We start from the raw sequence: 22,350 nt of genomic DNA, 5'->3' as shown, positions 1-22,350 counted from the left end.
TTTAGAATATATATTTTTAATAACTAATCAACCCCCTTTATTTTTGTTATCAACATAAACTTTAGCAACCTTAATTTACGATTAGAAAAAAAAGTTATCAGAAATATTATTATCATTTTCATATTTTCAGTAAAAAATTATCTAAATATTATTTTTTATTTAAAACATTAATGTTTTTTAAAATTTTCAAAAGTGTTTCATATTAACATTTTTTATAAAAAAATAATATTTGAAGTAACGTTTTATCAGATATATTAACAAACCCGATAAGATGACTAATAATAATATTTTTGATAAAAATAATAATATTTTAAATAATTTTTTTTATCAAAAATATTAAAAATAATAATATTTTCGATGTCGCATTTTATTATTTGTATATTAAAGTGCTGTAAACTTTCCGTCAGCCCTAGTTGCTTCTCTCTCTTAAAATCCTTAATTCCCCCTCTCAAGGGCATAATTACAGAAACCGTATCAAAAGGGCCGACTAAGGAATCAATCCACCATATCCTTCTCCTCCTCCTCCTTCTCCTTGGCCGCCATGGACCAGCAATCGCAGCTCGCCCTCATCTTGGGACCCGACCCGGCTCCATTCGAAACCCTAGTCTCCCACTTGATGTCATCCTCGAACGAGCAACGTTCTCACGCAGAGGCCTTGTTTAATCTATGCAAGCAATCCGACCCCGACGCGCTCTGTCTCCGCCTCGCACATCTCCTCCAAGTATGCAATCAACCCGAGACTCGGGCCATGTCCTGTATTCTCCTCCGTAAGTTGTTGACGCGTGACGACTCTTATATCTGGCCTCGCCTCAACATTAGCACTCAGTCCTCGATCAAATCCGTGCTTTTGTCTCAAATCCAAGTGGAAACTGCCAAAAATTTGTCTAAAAAGTTGTGCGATACTGTTGCGGAGCTCGCTTCTGGTATTTTGCCCGAGAATGGCTGGCCGGAGCTCTTGCCGTTTATGTTTCAGTGTGTTTCTTCGGATTCCCCTAAATTGCAGGAACCTGCGTTTTTGATATTTGCACAGTTGAGTCAGTATATCGGGGATGTGTTGACTCCTTTTATAAAGGATCTCCACGCTGTGTTCTTGAGATGTTTGAGTGAAAGTACCAATGCCGATGTCAAAATTGCTGCTTTGAATGCGGTAACAAACTTTGTTCAGTGTTTGGACTGTTCAACTGATCGGGATAGATTTCAGGATTTGTTGCCAGCAATGATGAAGACGTTGACAGAGGCATTAAATAACGGGAACGAGGCAACTGCACAAGAGGCCCTTGAGTTGCTGATTGAGTTGGCCGGGACTGAGCCACGGTTTCTTAGAAGACAGCTTGTTGATGTGGTGGGATCAATGTTGCAGATAGCAGAAGCTGAATCACTTGAGGAAGGCACTCGTCATTTGTCGATCGAGTTCGTGGTTACATTGGCAGAAGCAAGAGAGCGTGCACCAGGAATGATGAGGAAGTTGCCACAATTTATTAATAGGCTATTTGCAATACTAATGAAAATGCTTTTGGATATTGAGGATGATGCAGCATGGCACACTGCAGAAACTGAGGATGAGGATGCTGGAGAATCAAGCAATTACAGTGTCGGGCAGGAGTGTTTAGATCGATTGGCAATTTCTTTGGGTGGAAACACTATTGTTCCAGTTGCATCAGAGCAGTTGCCGGCTTACCTGGCTGCACCTGAGTGGCAAAAGCACCATGCTGCGTTGATTGCCCTTGCTCAGATTGCCGAGGGGTGTGCCAAGGTATACATAATATTTCAACATGTTTAATATGTGCTGCAATGATTGTTAGCATGACCTGGACATTAGTCCCAATCCTATTTACTTCTTTCGTTTTGATTCATGGTGTTTTCAGTTCACTAACAATTGGAGGGAACTTTGTGTAGTATATGTGGATTCCTAATATCTTTCTCCATAGCCTAATGACATAGCTTTTTCATGGGAATTAGTTTATGTTTGAAAGGAAAAAATGGTATTACAAAACATAGATGCTGCAGTTGAAGTAAAAAGTTAGGAAGATGTTCCTTTTTTTAATTTTCATTTGTTGCTACACTTGCAGGTGATGATTAAAAATCTGGAACAAGTGATTTCTATGGTCTTGAACTCCTTTCATGATTCTCATCCCCGTGTGAGGTGGGCAGCTATTAATGCAATTGGGCAATTGTCTACCGACCTGGGTCCAGATTTGCAGAACCAATATCACCAAAGAGTATTGCCAGCGTTAGCTGGTGCTATGGATGATTTCCTGAATCCACGAGTGCAGGTTAGTCAGAGTTGTATGATTTTGCTTTCAAGATTCAAGGTTATGCTTTTTAAAGTTACTAAAGATTTGTTTCACGTATTTGCTTTCATGATTCTTGAAAGATAGAACAGAACTTGAATTTAAGTGTTGCTAGCATCTATACAGATTAGCTTCTGCAATGGTGGATTTGTCTGTAAGAGCCTCTTAACTGATTGCGAAGAGAAACAATTTATTGGAAAGTCAATTCTCCATAGTTGTAATTGCTTGAAATATTTTATGGATAATAGAGAAAAACCATCTTCAAGTCTTCATGTGGATATTGGTTTAATGATAGTTCCAGTTTATAGATGATAAAACATGCCTACAAAAGGAACTGAACTGAACTAAACTAGCTTATGCTTTAGTATTCTTATTATAATGTCAGTTTTCTCTTTCTTTTTTTTCTTTTACTTCAACGTTTTTTGTTTAATATGGCTAACTGTTTGTTTTTTCGTGTAATTTGTGTCTAAACAGGCCCATGCTGCTTCAGCTGTACTCAACTTCAGTGAGAAATGCACTCCGGAAATTTTAACACCTTACTTGGATGGAATAGTTAGTAAATTGCTTGTACTTTTACAGGTATGAGAAATGTTTTAAAATCCCAATGCATCAGTTTGCTTTGTTTTAAGGAGATCATTGTTGTCTGAATTTGAAATATATCATGCAGAATGGGAAACAAATGGTGCAAGAAGGTGCCCTGACTGCTTTGGCATCAGTGGCCGACTCATCTCAGGTATAATTTTACCCAAAATAAAGCTAGACGGAGCTTTAATTTGTATCTCTTATATGAATGACTCAGTTCAACAATATTGGGTTGCAGGAGCAATTCCAAAAATATTATGATGCAGTTATGCCTTACCTGAAAGCCATATTGATGAATGCAACTGATAAATCTAATCGTATGCTACGTGCCAAATCCATGGAGTGTATTAGTCTCGTTGGAATGGCTGTTGGAAAAGAGAAGTTCAGAGATGATGCTAAGCAGGTGGATTTTGCGTGTAGAAACACCTTTTTCTCTTTCAATTTGATTACTTTTACAACTGTAGTTTTTTTAGATCTCAAAATGTCATGGATTGATGGTACAACTTTGAGCTATTTGAGTTCAGTGATATCATTTGACATTGGTTATGAACTGCAAGTCTGCAATGGTATAATTTGCAGAAAGCATGCACCTTGCGTTCTCTAGCCTTAGAAAAGAATAAGCATTTTTTGTTCCTTGAAAGTGATTGTGATGGGCTATATATCAATTTGAGGGAGGGTACCATCAGGTTGATCTATTATTGGCTTTTTCTCTTGATTATATCAAACTTGAACTCTAACATCCTAAGAAATTCAATTGCTCGCAGTCATGCGCATTCGTGATGTATTTGTTCCGGAGCCAAAACCAGTTTTTTAATTTTATAATTTCCTCCCCTGTCTGAGAATTCAGACTACAACACCTGGTTGTGGATCTTCATTAATGTCCACCATTTTTCTTCACTTTTGGGTTTTGTTCCTTTTTTCTTTTGAATTTCCTGTTGATAAGGAAACCCAAGTCAAGTCCCTCTTTATACTTGCCAAAAATAAAGTCTCTCTTTATTAAATGACTGTGAGTACTTTATTTCCATTTTGTCTTAGATTTTTATATGCGATCTATACCTGAGAAACCTTACTGCATAATTGTTGTTGTACACCTCGGTATCGACCCCACCTTCCTGCTTATGAGCAGACTTGTGTCTTCTGTAACTTGTATCATGTACTTTTCTTTTTGTTTTTCTCATTGTTCTTTGTTTTATTTTCATTACATGGTTTCAGTTATATCGAAATCGAACTGTTGAATATCTTGTATGTTCTTCCATCAGTAATAGGAGTACCTTTTATCTAACTTTTTTCCCTTCCACTTTTCTTACAAGGTTATGGAAGTGCTTATGTCATTGCAAGGATCCCAAATGGAAACCGATGATCCAACAACAAGTTACATGCTGCAAGTATGCCCATAGCACCAAAATACATAAAAATATCATATCTTTTGCATGTTTGGTCATCCTTGCTTATGATGATATTGTCCATGTGATAGGCATGGGCCAGACTCTGCAAGTGTTTGGGACAAGACTTCCTCCCTTACATGAGCATTGTGATGCCTCCCCTTCTTCAGTCTGCTCAACTTAAGCCAGATGTAACTATTACATCTGCAGATTCAGATAATGACATTGAGGACTATGATGATGAAAGGTTATACTTTGCTACTTTAACTATAATATATTCTGTTAATAAGTAGCAGAAACATTGATTCATGCATTTATATTTTGTTTGCACTCCTCACTCATTCATATAGATTTGGAAAACTCTATTGCCTTTCTCTTCTCTCTGTTATGCAGAAACAGTGAGATACACACATGCACACAAGTTGGCATGTTCTCACACACCACTAGCTGCACTGAGTCTTGCCCTTCGCTGTGTTTGTGTATGGCTAATTACTATGGCATGTTGTTTGTACTGTTATTTGATGTTGTAAGATTATGTTGGTATTGTACAGTATGGAAACTATTACACTTGGGGACAAAAGAATTGGGATCAAGACTAGTGTCCTAGAGGAAAAGGCTACAGCATGTAACATGCTATGTTGCTATGCTGATGAGTTGAAGGAAGGATTTTTTTCATGGATTGATCAGGTTTGTCTCAATTCATTATATTGGTATCAGGTTATTTTCTAGCAATATTAATACCAACAAAAAGTTGAACACATTATGCAGGTTGCTCCAACTCTAGTTCCTCTTCTTAAATTTTACTTCCATGAGGAAGTTAGAAAAGCTGCTGTTTCAGGTATAAGTATATACTTTTCTTTCGGGTTTGAATAATTCTTTGTCAAGTTAGGACTTTTATTAATTCTATCTTTTTCCTTTTTTCTAATTTATTTCTAGCCATGCCGGAGTTACTGCATTCAGCAAAATTAGCTGTAGAGAAGGGAATGGCTCAAGGGCGTAATGAGACCTATGTAAAGCAATTGTCTGACTACATCGTTCCTGCTTTGGTGGAGGCATTACATAAGGTTATTGTTGTTTTGGCTTTAATATTTTTCTTTTATTGAATCTCCAATTGCTTTGCCATTGTGTTGCTTGTTTTACGTGAAGTACTTAAGTTGTCATATTCTTTCTTGCAGGAGCCTGATACAGAAATTTGTGCAAGCATGTTGGATGCGTTGAATGAATGCATACAGGTTTGTTCTACTAAGAAGTGAACTTAATTATACAGTCTTTTCTGTTTGTTGCCATCTGTTTGAAATCATACTGCTTCGGTTATTAGTTAACATTATGGGGCAACAGATAATTAGAAGTGAAAATATATTTAAATAAATGAAAAATGGGAAATACTTGAACTTAATATGGTATTTCAATATCTGCTGTAACTTGAACTAATTCCTAAGTCAAATCATTCATATTGACTTACGTTGAAAACTGTACGCAAGTAATTTCTTTAGGTATTTTTTATCTCTTTTTTAGTTGACATGTGTAGTTAAGCTATCGAGAGAGTATATCATTTCGGAGTTCCATTCATGACCTTTATGGTTCATTTATTTTAATGGACATGTATGAGTACCATTGACCAGGGATGTTCTTTGGTCTAATCAGCCTATGTCTCTTTGTTATTGTATATCATATAAAGTACATAACTCTTGTAGAAATTCTGAGCATTTTCCTTTCAGATCTCTGGTACTCTTCTGGATGAAAGCCAGGTTAGATCTATTGTGGACGAGATAAAACAAGTAATCACAGCTAGTGCAAGCAGGAAAAGGGAGAGAGCTGAAAGAGCCAAAGCCGAAGACTTTGACGCTGAGGAAGGAGAGCTGATAAAAGAGGAAAATGAACAAGAGGAAGAAGTTTTTGACCAAGTAAGTCTTCATAAAAGATCTATGGTATACTGCCCATAAGTTTTTTTTTCCTGTAACTATAATGCTTCCTCCTTTTTGTCTTAATAAGTGCATAAGAGTTTTTCTGCAAGACTGCAACAATGCTTCACTCTTTCTTTACTTCATGAATATTCTGCTTCCAGGTGGGTGAAATCTTGGGAACTTTGGTCAAAACATTTAAAGCCTCTTTCTTGCCTTTCTTTGATGAGCTATCTTCATATCTTACACCTATGTGGGTAAGTTCCCAGAACATTATCTGTTTGAAATGTCAGATTACAGTTCTCAAGGAACAGCCAAAAGAAAATTTTCTGTGCTAATGTGTGTTGTGTCTTAAATACAGGGAAGGGATAAGACAGCTGAAGAAAGAAGAATTGCAATTTGTATTTTTGATGATGTTGCTGAGCAGTGTCGTGAGGCAGCTATAAAGTACGCTTCATGAACTTCTTAGGATAATTATCACCATAGAGAACTTTCATTTGACGCAATTGCGGTAACATTGTTGAAACAGGTATTATGACACGTATCTTCCTTTCATATTGGAGGCTTGCAATGATGAGAGCCCAGATGTGCGACAGGCATGTACTTTCTTACTTCTGAATAACTAATGCACCTTTTATTGTTGAGATTGTAATTCAATTGCATGATTAATGTTCAGGCAGCAGTGTATGGACTTGGCGTTTGTACAGAATTTGGTGGTCCTGTATTTAAGCCACTTGTTGGAGGTAAGTTTTGTATAATTGTTGATAAGGTGTTTTGTTTCATTTTCCAAAATTGACATGTATTTTTGACTTTTTCCAGAGGCTCTATCAAGGTTAAATGCTGTAATACGGCATCCCAATGCTTTGCAATCAGAATATGTGATGGCATACGATAATGCTGTTTCCGCTTTTGGAAAAATATGCCTGTTCCATCGGGACAGTATTGATGCAGCTCAGGTATGGCAGACAATAAAATTGTTTTCCATGTTGATTAGCTGTTTTGATATGAATGGCGAGGGTCTGTGCTTTGGATTAAGCACATGCATGTGCTGCTATCGTGCAAGATTCAAAATACATACTCTGGCTAAATCCATTCTACAATTTCAGATGGATTGCAGTTATTCTGTCACTATAATTTTTTGAATCAATTTCGCAAGTTCTTTTGAACCAAGTAATGCTCTGGTTGTGTATGTCATTTTACTTATTTTGGTGCTTACTTCTGTTCTCAATCTTGACTTGCTTTGAATACTCCCATTTGTGTTGGTTAGGTTGTTCCTGCATGGTTAAACTGCTTGCCGATAAAAGGGGATCTGATAGAAGCCAAAGTTGTTCACGAACAGCTTTGTTCAATGGTCGAGAGGTAACTCAGCTTTCTTGTTTTAACTGCACTGGTCTGATTTCCACAATTTCATTGTCTAAATGTGCTGTTACTTCTCATTATAAACAATGTATCTAATATGTTTTCAGGCCGGACAACGATGTATTGGGTCCTAACCATCAGTATCTTCCTAAGATAGTTGCAATATTTGCTGAGGTAAAATTTCAAGTTACTGCATTAAATTTTTCTTGAAACACATGCTATTTTTATAATCCAATGAACTTGATTCTGAAAAATAATTAAAAATTAATAACCTGACAATTTTTTAGTATCATGCATCATTCCTTTAGGCACTTGGAACTTAATAATTCCATAAGTTATAAAACTGTGGATGAAATACTAATTAAATAAAAAAAAGAGTGAACAGTATCTTGGAAGAAATTTGACATTTAGGACTTAATAATTCCATAAGTTATAATACCGTGGATGCATTATGTTTCCTATTGTTTAAACTTTTTACATAATTTCTATGAAATTTCGAGTAATATAATTTGAACAGTCATGTGCTTGTGTGGTTTGTTGTTATATTGTTGGACTCTTGGTGAGTGAGAAAGTTATACTGTCCCACACTCATTATGCTGGAAGGAATCTGTCTTGGCACATGCATGAGTTATCCTACATTAGCATGCATATCCATCCTTGTCACGTTTACAGGTGTCTCTGTCTAGGAGCTTACATGAGTTATCCAACATGAACGCATATTCACACATTTCTGTCTAGCAGCTGTCTATATTTAGGCACATGCACGGCTAGTTTATTCATTAACAAGTTTCCTTTGTTTTAGCCCCTATTTTTATTTCTGTTGCTGTAATAGAAAACTCATATGGTAATGTCAAAGCTTGAATTGTTCCTACTGCATTTTTAAAGTAGGATGTGGTCGAGTCTTAGCCTTATTTGCTCCAAACCTGCCCCTTCTTTTGCTTTTAGGGATGGGTTATGGGTAAAGTGTAACACCTCAACCCGTACCCGACCCGGATACGAGTCTGAGGTGTCACATTGACTTTTCAAACTTTGACTCTTGATAAAATTCAAAGAATTTTTAAAACATTTCATTAAAGTAAAAGAGGTTTAGTTACATAAACTGACCACAATAACCAAAATCAATCAGAGCATATTTAATTCAACCAATTAGTACATGCCAACTATACTCAAAATAACCAAAAACATTTAAATCCTCTATTTTCTGATCTAAAATTTTGTACGGGAGGTGCTGACATGTCTTACTCTTCTTCTATTCTCTTCTTGCTTCTGTACCCTACGTGTGAAACAATCACACGCTAAGTCGAAGACTTAGTGAGGAATAAAAACTTATAATGCACTTTATAACATATATCAATACATGCATGTTCTGTTCTATCATGTTATACCAAATTACATGTTTTTTTCGTATCATATAAAATCATATCAGATTAATTACGGTAAATACATACATACACACAACTCATCATTAACAGTTTATCATGTAATCACATACTTTTATGCTTAACCTTTTCAATCAAACACTATACACACACAACATCATATCATTTCTATAACATTTATCATACCACTAACATATATTTGTTTATATCCCTTGATTAGTCCATGTACATATGTGTGAACTATAGATATGTGAGTTTATGGAGGTTGTGCACTAATGCTGTCACCACAGCTCATATAAATGCACCGAAGTGCCACATAGAATTGCACCGTAGTGCCGCGTAGAATTGCACCGTAGTGCCATATAATAATGTCCAAAAGGACCACATATCATTTCTTAAGAATCATATACATATGCAAAGGATCAAGTATGTGTCTCACCAGACTTCACACATGTTCCAAAGAATACATATATGTCCCGAAGGACCACATATCATTCCTTAAGAATCATATACATATGCCAAGGATCAAGTATGTGTCTCACCAGACTTCACACATGTTCCAAAGAATACATATATGTCCCGAAGGACCACATATCATTCCTTAAGAATCATATACATATGCCAAGGATCAAGTATGTGTCTCACCAGACTTCACATATGTTCCAAAGAATACATGTCCCGAAGGACTACATAGACCCTCGACTTTTGGCATGCCAACTATACCCCTAGCTCTCATGACACATAACATGGGCATTGTCATTTATATCATTTCATATTCACACATGCATATTAATTATCTTTTATCACATGTCTGATATCTTATAATCATGTAATCACATAACTCATGTCATTTCTTGTAAAATCACATATATCATGTAATACATATAACTTATACACTTTCTCATATGTTTACATGGTTCACATCACATGAATCATATCTTTTCATATAGTTTATGCTTTATTCTCTTATATTCTCATACATATAATACATATCAAGCATGGTTACACAACTCCTTTCGATATAACTTGCATGTATCTATATTCTTTTTCATATACTCACATAGTCATATAGTATAATATTTCATATAACCTTATGAAACAACTCACATGGATACATACTCAAATACTCATAGTTACATATTACTTAAATTATTCATATTTACCTAATCCATGGTCATATAGCTTTTATCACCAAGTCACTTATCTAATCTCTTATTCTCATATGTTCATATTTATCATATAACACATAAGTTTTATTGCATATTTATATCTCATTCTTACATCACTAATTCATAATATAATTTACATCATATCATCTACCTTATTCTGTATTTCTTAGTATACACTTACATTACCTAACCTACATTATACTTATAAACCTGAATATATTACTTCTATTATTTCTTTTATGTACAATTTAATCTATTTACTTAATTCAATTCCGTACAACTCATCACTCCATAGCTTCTATTATACAACTAATGTATCATAATTTTATTTAAGCATATGAATCTTTCTCCTCTATCTTATCTTATATGCTCATAGTATCACTGAAGTTCAAGTCTCCTAGTTAATATATTATTTATGTAACCTTTGCTTACTTAGTTCATATCCTTTCTCATAAACTCACTTTTACCATATTCTCATGTTATTACTTAAATTATCTCATAACATGTATTCACGTAGTAATATTTCATTTATATATCAAAGATCTTATCACATAACTTATCTTTTATATTCATATAATTTATTATCATATCATATGGTTTATATCATCATAACATATCACACATTCACATCAACCATATAATACATATATACAATACATGTCAACACGTATAAATCATACACATATATACTTCTATTTATGAATTCATGCATTTTACTATGGAAAATAGACTTGTCGCAAGTCTTATTTCTATTTAACATCATATAATACTAATATGCACTCACCTGGCCTCACTAGTCCATTCCAATCTCTTATCTTCCCTTTTTATCGATCTTACTTGTCAATGATTCTGGAACTCGTTTAGGCTCTGAATCTACATAATTATGCATTTTAAGACAATTATTAGATACCTACACCTTGTAATTTGATACTAGCAACTTAAACGAACTTATTAAACCAATATTTACAATTTTCCTTTAGGGGGAATCGGTTCCCTCCTGTGGGGGTATCGGTTCCCCCTTGACATTCTGTAAATTCTGATTCGTTTGAGGGGATATCAGTTCCCCTTGAATGGGTACCGATTCCCCTTGCCCAGAAATCACATTTTGAGCTCGAAAATCACTTCATTTTCAGCTCAACACTTCATACTTCACTCCCTTTAATATTCCTAACTTTCATACACATACTTAAACCAATAAATTTTCATTCAATATCTCTTCAACTTAAAAATTCACTCTTCCACATAGCATTCAAGAATCATACCAATTTTTCCATGTTATCCAAAATTAATTCTAACACTTCATACTTCTTAATTAGATTGATGACAAGTCAAATTCATCCATAAAACTTCAACAACCATACCATATCAAAATTCCATCTTAAAACTCATATTACAAATTCCTTCTTAATTCATTTATCTTATTGTTTAAATCTCATATAAGCTTTCCTTAAGCTTATTTAATACCCAAAGAATCAAAATCCACTTAATATTTACAGTAAATAACTATAAAAACCCAACTTACCTATTGTAGCTAAGCCCCACGTGAAGAAGAGAAAGCAAGAAGAAGAAAGCTTCCAGATAGCTCTCTTCCCACGTTTTTCACTCTTATAAAAGGAAAAGAAAAAAAACATCTTTTAAAGGAAAAAGACCATAATACCCTTAATTTCCTTTAATAATTACTAAATAACCTTCATCATATATTTCCAATAATCATTGAATTATTTCATTCTTCTACTTTAGTTATCAAATTCTGAAACTTTTCAATTTAGTCACTAACCCGGTATTGCGGATATTACAAATCTCCCCTCCTTTTAAGAAAATTCGCCCTCGAATTTTCACTGAACATTTTGATAAGACATATCATCTAATGTTCTCATGTTGCTTCATTTACTTACTCTTTCTTGTCATCATCAGGAAACGTACTTTTCAATCCTTTAACTTTTCAATTACCTTTTTTCTTTCTACATTCATATTATGTCACTTAAACAACAACCAGTAACTTCAATCCATTTTTATCAATCAACATCATAAATCCATCTCTAATTACCTTATAATAATAACCAAATTCGTTTTCCATCATCATTTAACCAAGAACACGACCTTAAATCTTCTTTAAATATGATTCAACATACACTTTATAAAATCTTTTCACCTCACCAATCCCTCTTTTCTCACTTGTATATCCAAAATTATCACCTACACTTCCATATAACCTTTATCGTGTCTGATCCTTTAACTCATTCCCATTTCATTTCTTTATTCCATTCTTCCTTTATTTATTCCTTATACACAAATCATATATTTCCTTTCATGTTCACATACTCTTGTCTTATCACCTATATTCATCGCTATATATCAATCTTCATTGCATCCTCATAACTTTGATAACCTATTTCTTATACTTGTATTTTCATTTCTTAAAATTCCATGCAAATACTTATATCCTTTTCTACATCATAGCTATCTGATCAAAATACCCAACTATATTCAGATTCACATCATAATTGATTAACTCAACTTTACCTTTTATTTCAATCTTATAACTCTATCACTTTTACTCTGACAGTTAATCAATAACATCTGTCCAATCTAGAACACAACCCTAATCAACCAATCACATACATCCTTTCTAATCAATATTCCGTTGTTCAACTGAACATTCTGACTTACTTTGTCTTATAAACTAATCATCGATATACCCATTCATAAACTCTTCTTATCAATCCTCAGCTTTACTCAAATATACCAATCCTTATTCCCTTTACTATACCACAGTACTATGATCCAAATATACAATTGTATCCAGATCCATTTCATATTTGGTTGTCTTATTATGACAACATCTCAAAATATTAAATTCTATACCTTTTCCATCACATAATCTGGTTAGCCAACGCTAACTCTTTCCATCCAAAATACAAACCCTTATTCTATCCACATTCTTATTAATACACAGTGCTATTCTTTTATTTCAAACTCATCAACTCTGACTGTATATATCTTATATGCTTGTCACTGATGCACTTATTCTCGAACTTTCCACAAATTCTAACCACATCCTTAGATCTTTTAACATAATTATGGTGACACTTGCTCACCATATTCTATCTTATTCACTTTATAACAAAACTTCTCCGTTTCACTTTTTCGATTCGAAACAGTGAGAACCTTTTATAACTATTCGAATATGATTTCAATTTCTGAAATCAACCTTTAATCTTATAAGACACTTTCTGAGGTTTCTGCTCTTCATCCTGCCTGGCCAGGGCAAGTGAATTGCTATCACCATCAGATTTGTCAGCTATCGATTCACTTTGTCATTTTTTATAATCACATTTCTATTGTATTCTATTAAACTTATTCTATCAGCAAGACAACATATTCTTTACAATTTCAGATCAGAATTTTTTTTTTTTTTGGCATGTATACATTATACGACACTCTAGACTCCGGTTTATGCCGAGAATCGACTAAACCGTAGCTCTAATACCATTAAATGTAACACCCCAACCCGTACCCGACCCGGATACGAGTCTGAGGTGTCACATTGACTTTTCAAACTTTGACTCTTGATAAAATTCAAAGAATTTTTAAAACATTTCATTAAAGTAAAAGAGGTTTAGTTACATAAACTGACCATAATAACCAAAATCAATCAGAGTATATTTAATTCAACCAATTAGTACATGCCAACTATACTCAAAATAATCAAAAACATTTAAATCATCTATTTTCTGATCTGAAATTTTGTAAGGGAGGTTCTGACCTGTCTTACTCTTCTTCTATTCTCTTCTTGCTTCTGTACCCTACGTGTGAAACAATCACACGCTAAGTCGAAGACTTAGTGAGGCATAAAAACTTATAATGCACTTTATAACATATATCAATACATGCATGTTCTGTTCTATCATGTTATACCAAATTACATGCTTTCTTCGTATCATATAAAATCATATCAGATTAATTATAATAAATACATACATACACATAACTCATCATTAACAGTTTATCATGTAATCACATACTTTTATGCTTAACCTTTTCAATCAAACACTATACACACAAAACATCATATCATTTCTATAACATTTATCATACCACTAACATATATTTGTTTATATCTCTTGATTAGCCCATGTACATATGTGAGAACTATAGATATGTGAGTTTATGGAGGTTGTGCACTAATGCTGTCACCACAGCTCATATAAATGCACCGAAGTGTCGCACAGAATTGCACTGTAGTGCCGCGTAGAATTGCACCGTAGTGCCATATAATAATGTCCATAAGGACCACATATCATTCCTTAAGAATCATATACATATGCCAAGGATCAAGTATGTGTCTCACCAGACTTCACACATGTTCCAAAGAATACATATATATCCCGAAAGACCACATATCATTCATTAAGAATCATATACATATGCCAAGGATCAAGTATGTGTCTCACCAGACTTCACACATGCTCCAAAGAATACATATATGTCCCGAAGGACCATATATCATTCCTTAAGAATCATATCCATATGCCAAGGATCAAGTATGTGTCTCACCAGACTTCACACATATTCCAAAGAATACATATATGTCCCGAAAGACCACATATCATTCCTTAAGAATCATATACATATGCCAAGGATCAAGTATGTGTCTCACCAGACTTCACACATATTCCAAAGAATACATATATGTCCCGAAAGACCACATAGACCCTCGACTCTTGGCATGCCAGCTATACCCCTAGCTCTCATGACACATAACATGGGCATTGTCATTTATATCATTTCATATTCACACATGCATATTAATTATCTTTTATCACATGTCTGATCTCTTATAATTATGTAATCACATAGCTCATGTCATTTCTTGTAAAATCACATATATCATGTAATACATATAACTTATACACTTTCTCATATGTTCACATGGTTCACATCACATGAATCATATCTTTTCATATAGTTTATGCTTTATTCTCTTATATTCCCATACATGTAATACATATTAAGCATGGTTACACAACTCCTTTCGATATAACTTGCATGTACCTATATTCTTTTTCATATACTCACATAGTCATATAGTATAATATTTCATATAACCTCATGAAACAACTCACATGGATACATACTCAAATACTCATAGTTACATATCACTTAAATTATTCATATTTACCTAATCCATGGTCATATAGCTTTTATCACCAAGTCACTTATCTAATCTCTTATTCTCATATGTTCATATTTATCATATAACACATAAGTTTTATTGCATATTTATATCTCATTCCTACATCACTAATTCATAATATAATTTACATCATATCATCTACCTTATTATGTATTTCTTAGTATACACTTTCATTACCTAACCTACATTATACTTATAAACCTAAATATATTACTTCTATTATTTCTTTTATGTACAATTTAATCTATTTACTTAATTCAATTTCGTACAACTCCTATAATCATTTCATATCACTCCATAGCTTCTATTATACAACTAATGTATCATAATTTTATTTAAGCATATGAATCTTTCTCCTCTATCTTATCTTATATGCTCATAGTATCACTGAAGTTCAAGTCTCCTAGTTAATATATTATTTATGTAACCTTTGCTTACTTAGTTCATATCCTTTCTCATAAACTCACTTTTACCATATTCTCATGTTATTACTTAAATTATCTCATAACATGTATTCACGTAGTAATATTTCATTTATATATCAAAGATCTTATCACATAACTTATCTTTTATATTCATATAATTTATTATCATATCATATGGTTTATATCATCATAACATATCACACATTCACATCAACCATATAATACATATATACAATACATGTCAACACGTATAAATCATACACATATATACTTCTATTTATGAATTCATGCATTTTACTATGGAAAATAGACTTGTCGCAAGTCTTATTTCCATTTAACATCATTTAATACTAATATGCACTCACCTGGCTTCACTAGTCCATTTCAATCTCTTATCTTCCCTTTTTATCGATCTTACTTGTCAATGATTCCGGAACTCGTTTAGGCTCTGAATCTACATAATTATGCATTTTAAGACAATTATTAGATACCTACACCTTGTAATTTGATACTAGCAACTTAAACGAACTTATTAAACCAATATTTACAATTTTCCTTTAGGGGGAATCGGTTCCCTCCTGTGGGGGTATCGGTTCCCCCTTGACATTCTGTAAATTCTGATTCGTTTGAGGGGGTATCGGTTCCCCTTGAATGGGTACCGATTCCCCTTGCCTAGAAATCACATTTTGAGCTCGAAAATCACTTCATTTTCAGCTCAACACTTCATACTTCACTCCCTTTAATATTACTAACTTTCATACACATACTTAAACCAATAAATTTTCATTCAATATCTCTTCAACTTATAAATTCACTCTTTCACATAGCATTCAAGAATCATACCAATTTTTCCATGTTATCCAAAATTAATTCTAACACTTCATACTTCTTAATTAGATTGATGACAAGTCAAATTCATCCATAAAACTTCAACAACCATACCATATCAAAATTCCTTCTTAAAACTCATATTACAAATTCCTTCTTAATTCCTTTATCTTATTGTTTAAATCCCATATAAGCTTTCCTTAAGCTTATTTAATACCCAAAGAATCAAAATTCACTTAATATTTACAGTAAATAACTATAAAAACCCAACTTACCTATTGTAGCTAAGCCCCACGTGAAGAAGAGAAAGCAAGAAGAAGAAAGCTTCCAGATAACTCTCTTCCCACGTTTTTCACTCTTATAAAAGGGAAAGAAAAAATATCTTTTAAAGGAAAAAGACTATAATACCCTTAATACCCTTAATTTCCTTTAATAATTACTAAATAACCTTCATCATATATTTCCAATAATCATTGAATTATTTCATTCTTCTACTTTAGTCATCAAATTCTGAAACTTTTCAATTTAGTCACTAACCCGGTATTGCGGATGTTACATAAAGTGTTAAACATATGTTATTGGCAAGCCACATATTTCATGTAATAAGTATGTAACAATCCTAAAAGGGTTAAAAGCTGGACTCTTTTGTGGATGTGAAATATGCCTGTGAGTATGTTCTCTTAGAGGCAGTTGCTGTTTATGTAGGTTCTTTGCGGTAAGGATCTAGCGACAGAGCAAACTGCAAGTCGGATGGTGAATCTACTGAGGCAGCTTCAGCAAACTTTGCCAGCTTCAACATTGGCTTCAACTTGGTCATCTTTGCAGCCACAGCAACAGCTTGTTCTGCAATCCATGCTCTCATAGTATATTGGTCTGATGCCAAGAAGCATCTTTCTGTTTTCAAAGCCAGCATCCATGTCCGTCCTGTCTGTGTGTTGAAGCATTATTCATTACCAATTCTTTCCCCGAGAAGGCTCCCATTGTTTGTCTTTGCATGATGTCTTACTCGCAGGCCAGAGCAACAGCTTGTTCTGCAATCCATGCTCTCATAGTATATTGGTCTGATGCCAAGAAGCATCTTTCTGTTTTCAAAGCCAGCATCCATGTCCGTCCTGTCTGTGTGTTGAAGCATTATTCATTACCAATTCTTTCCCCGAGAAGGCTCCCATTGTTTGTCTTTGCATGATGTCTTACTCGCAGGCCAGCGTAACTTTGATTGAGCATGAAAAAGTGGTCGGACTGACGATCGAAGTGAATCCCTTTTAATCTTATTTTCTCGGTAGAATGTGTATATTACAAGTTGTGGGTTTATAATACGGGGGTATTGAGTCTAGAAGAGAAGAATAATGTGATTTTATGTTTGTGAGCATTTTTGCATTTTCATGGGTTAAGTGCATGAGGTTTGAGGGTTGTCATTAAAGGGCAATTCTTGTAGCAGTTTTGGTGTCTCAAATGTGTTTTTGGTTTCAGTTTGCACAAAAATATTTTGCCTCCGTTGTCATTATAAACTGAAATTTTGAATGGTTACTCTTTCCTATCATGTTTGCAAATTTCTTTTTATCTTTAGATGTTATCATGGATGCTTGGGAGTTTCTTTTTCAAAAAGGTTAAATATACAATTTGGTATTCGAATTTGTCTTCTTTACAAATGTGATATCAATATATTTTTTTCTTTTAAAGAAATTGGTATCTGAATTTTGCACCTATGGCATCTGAATTGTACAAACAAATTACGTAGCCACTAATCGTTTCCCAGCCTATGGAACATCACCATGAACCGGAGTGACTACAAATCGTTACCCAGTCAATGGAACATCACCATGAACCGAAGTTTGAAATATGGCTCAACACTGGAATAACCAAAGAGGTCAAGCAAACGATATTGTCTTTGGTTTTCTGATCCTTGACTTGCATTAGTTGCAGCTTATGAATCCTGAAAATAATGTGCTTTCCGTTTGTAAAGTATCCAAGCAAAGCACCACTGGCGGATTGTCTCTTCCTCAACTTGTACGCTTCTTATGAACCTCCATCATCTTTGGGATTCCAATCTTTCACTATTAGCCAACTTATGAATCTCCAATCTCTTCCTTTCTCCTTCATTGATTTTTAACAAAACACAAATGCTTAGCATTCATTCATTGCAACCATTGATTGATCGCCTCTAACCAAAATGAGTTCAAGCTCTGTTGATTTTGTACTAGGCAGACTCATTATCCTCCTACAAAATGAAGCATCTTCCTTATTATGAGTTCCTGACGAAATCCGAGAAATGAAGATTCTACTCCATAACATGAGGTCCTTTCTCGTTGATGCTGATAGAGTAGGGGCAGGAAGTCAAATTCAGAAGGTTTGGGTGAAAAATGTCCGGGAGAAGTCGAAGACGTTATTGAAAAATTCACTTATCACGAGAACAAGCGTCAACAGCGGCGGCGAGGTAACACTTGCAAAAGGTTCATCCAACGAAGTCTTCATTTCCCAAAGGATTGGTACGTGAGGCTGCGCATGAAGTAGCATCCAAGTTGCTGGACAACTAGAAGAAAAGGCTATCAGTTCTCACTATGATCCTAATTGGAAGAACAGACATAGCGAGTCATCACTATTCTTTAAAGATGATGATCTCGTGGGAATAAAAAAGGCACGACACGAGTTATTGGGGTGGCTAATGGCTGAAGAACCCCGACGCACTGTCATTTCTGTGGTTGGCATGGGCGGTTCAGGAAAAAACACCCTTGTTGCCAACACCTTCAACGAACAAAGTGTTAAACGAAATTTCGAGTTCTGCACTTGGATCACCGTCTCCCAACAATATGCAATTGAAGAGCTGCTTAGGTCCATTGTAAAAGACATCTACAACCAGACGACCAGAGAAGTTCTGATGCAGGTTGATACCATAACCTACAGAAGATTGGTGGAGACACTTGTGCATTTCTTGTAGTCAAGTAAGGTACCTCGTTGTTTTAGACGATGTGTGGAGCATTCATTTATGGCAGGAGATCAATATTGCATTTCCAGAAGGTATGCGCAGAAGCAGGGTCGTGGTTACTACTCGAAGAGAAGATGTAGTGCCTTGTCAATCCGGGTTTTTAAGCCATGTCCACCGAATTCAACCCCTGAGAATGAATGATGCTTGGGATCTTTTCTGTAAGAAAGCTTTTCCAAACGGTTTAGGAAGGTGTTCATCACATCTAGATGAATCACTGGCAAGAAATCTAGTTAAAAAATGTGAAGGCCTGCCATTAGCTATTTCAGCTCTAGGAGGCTTGATGTCTTCAAAGAAGTCGATAACCGAGCGGAAAAGAGTTCATGATAATATGGCTTGGGAGCTAAGCAACAATCCTTTACTCGAAATAATGAAAACCATCTCTATGCTTAGTTACCATGATTTGCCTTTCCAACTCGAGCAGGGCTTCTTGTACTTCTCTCTTTTTCCTGAAGATTATGAGATTGTACGAAAAAGAATTATGAGACTTTGGACGGCAGAAGGCTTTTTAGAAAGTATTAAAGATGTACAACCAGAAGCGGTTTCTGAAAGTTACCTAATGGAACTCATTAGCCGAAGCTTGGTTCAAGTCACGCTGAGAAATGAGTTTGGAAGGCCAAGAAAATTTAAAATGCATGACCTTATACGAGACTTTGCACTTTCGATAGCGAAAGAAGAAAGTTTTCTTGCTGAATGTAATGGAGACAAAGGAGTAGAAGAGGAAGAAATTCATTGCTACTTAGTTCGAGTGAAGGATGAAGAAATAACGACCGCGAATGGTACGTCTCAACTCCATTCCTTGATCATTTTTGTTGTTGATGAAAATTCCAAGTTCAATAAATTGCCATCTGGTTTAAAGTTGTAAAGCGTGTTAGATTTGGGAAATGCTCCAATAAATGAGGAACCAATTGAATTTGGAGATTTATTTAATTTGAGATATCTGAACATGTCAAGAACGCAAGTGGAAAAGCTTCCAAAAACCATCGGTAAACGTTTTAACTTGCAGTCATTACTCCTCAAGTTTAGTAAAATTAAGGAGCTTCCGAATGAAGTTGAGAAACTGCAAAATTTGAGGCATTTAAGTGCTTTCTATTTGGCTAAGAGTGAACTGAGGGGTGTCATGGAGGATTTTCAGTGCATGGAGGTACCCCCAAATATTTGTATGATAAAGAGTTTGCAAGTTCTATACCATGTCAGGGTAACGAATGACTTGTTAATTAAATTTAAAGAAATGGAACAATTAAGAAGGATTGGGCTCGATGGATTGACAGAAGCCGATGAAGAGCATCTGTGCATCTCTATTCATAGAATGCAACACCTTCACTACTTATGGTTGACCTCACTGCCTCAGGGTGCACTAAAGCTGGATGTTCTTCCATCAGCCCCTCCTTACCTTGAGAAGCTTTATCTAGATGGGAAATTGGGAAAAGTGCCACATTGGTTTAACACCCTACTCAACCTCAAACTCTTATCCCTACAAGACTCTCAACTGAGGGAAGATTGAATTTCTCACATCCAGACATTGCCTAATTTGTTGCGACTCAATCTTATAGAAAATGCAATTGCGGGAGAGCACTTATGTTTCGTTGAAGGGTTCAAAAAGCTTCAGCGCTTACAGTTAAGCGATTTATGTGAGCTGAAGGAGATTGTGATAAAGAATGGCCTGATGCCTGGCCTTGAAACGTTGGACGTCTTGAGATGCAAGGAGTTGAGGCGCTTGCCATACGGTTGGAAACATCAAACCCATTTGAAGACGGTGGAATTTTATGATGTTTCGAGTGAGCTGGTGGAGAGCATATGCGAAAAAGGAACAGACCACCTCCCCCACTAAGCCACACATCATCCTCACCAGAATTGATGATGAAGATGAAGCACAAGTAGAATCCAAGTGGGTACATCAAATCCTCAATTAGTTCATGTTCATAACAATTAATGATACATAACTTCTTTTCTTTTTCAGACCTGGCTGAAGTGCAACGAGATGTTCATGGATCTGCTGGTTGGTTCAAAGAGAACTCAAGTATTCTCCACATATACATGAATTTGCATAATTTGCATAGGTCATATATTGTATGATGGAATATTATTTTATTAATTTATTTGTTCATATAGTTCTTAAACTTAAATTATCCATTCATTTGATGACCACAGACTTAATATTGTATGATTGAAATATTGTTTTATTCATATTAAACCTCATCAAGAGCAGCCAGATCCTCACGGGCGCCTTCAGGGAATTCACCTTCTTCCATGCCCTCACCAACATACCAATGCACAAAAGCTCTCTTCGAGTACATGAGATCAAACTTAAAATTGATTGATGCGACGACCGACGATTATAGATGCGATGGCCAGTGAGCTCGCCCGTTAAGTTTTTAATGGTTAGGTACTAAAATGAAACCAAAATTAAGCGTTAGGTATGATCTCAATTTTTTTTTAAAAGTTTAGGTACTAAAATTAATAGTTTAGGTATTAAATTCATAGTTTACCCATTAATATATTAAATAATTTTCATATATATTAATAAAAAAGCTCCTTTAATCACGTATTGTTGTTTCACTTGGGGTAGAGCAAATCACTATTCATTTTCATCAACAAAACATACAAAGACAGATGTGGGTCATAAAAGCCAATTTCAGTCAAAGCAACACATCAAAACAAAAGAGCAAAGGAATTGAGACTAAACTAATCAAAGAAAGAAGGGGTCCCTACCCGGCCGTGAACCCTTTTACAGGGTAACGATCCTTATCAGTGCCATCTTTCACTAAGTTGCTTTTATTTTTAAAGGCAGCCTTAACAGGGAATGACATATGTACGAGCATCTTCTTTTTAAACAAAAATAGTACACCTTCAACTG

The 22,350-nt window shown here is 34.8% G+C and overlaps 2 protein-coding genes across 2 annotated transcripts; both read left to right on the top strand.

Annotated features, from left to right (window-relative positions):
* Positions 1–447: 447 nt before the first annotated feature.
* Positions 448–17,525, top strand: LOC120202710 (importin-5-like). The gene is made up of 20 exons (XM_039203103.1): positions 448–1,753; positions 2,070–2,273; positions 2,766–2,870; positions 2,959–3,024; positions 3,112–3,276; positions 4,184–4,258; positions 4,348–4,502; positions 4,807–4,942; positions 5,024–5,093; positions 5,192–5,319; positions 5,431–5,487; positions 5,974–6,159; positions 6,321–6,413; positions 6,518–6,603; positions 6,686–6,752; positions 6,833–6,899; positions 6,976–7,112; positions 7,424–7,515; positions 7,623–7,689; positions 17,219–17,525. The coding sequence occupies exons 1-20, from the start codon at positions 542–544 to the stop codon at positions 17,375–17,377; spliced, it is 3,327 nt and encodes a 1,108-aa protein (XP_039059034.1). The 5' UTR covers positions 448–541; the 3' UTR covers positions 17,378–17,525.
* On the top strand, positions 17,511–20,358 carry LOC120188889 (disease resistance protein RPM1-like). Its single transcript, XM_039192298.1, has 5 exons — positions 17,511–17,627; positions 18,431–18,520; positions 18,833–18,947; positions 19,048–19,394; positions 19,504–20,358. Exons 1-5 carry the CDS (start codon positions 17,511–17,513, stop codon positions 20,356–20,358), a joined length of 1,524 nt encoding a protein of 507 aa, XP_039048229.1.
* The last annotated feature ends 1,992 nt before the right edge of the window (positions 20,359–22,350 follow it).

This window comes from Hibiscus syriacus, unplaced genomic scaffold (assembly GCF_006381635.1).
Source record: "Hibiscus syriacus cultivar Baekdansim isolate YM2019G1 unplaced genomic scaffold, ASM638163v2 tig00000340_pilon, whole genome shotgun sequence".
Taxonomy (NCBI): domain Eukaryota; kingdom Viridiplantae; phylum Streptophyta; class Magnoliopsida; order Malvales; family Malvaceae; genus Hibiscus; species Hibiscus syriacus.
The sequence above is the reverse complement of the archived record's forward strand: the minus strand, read 5'-3'. Positions and strand labels throughout refer to the sequence as shown.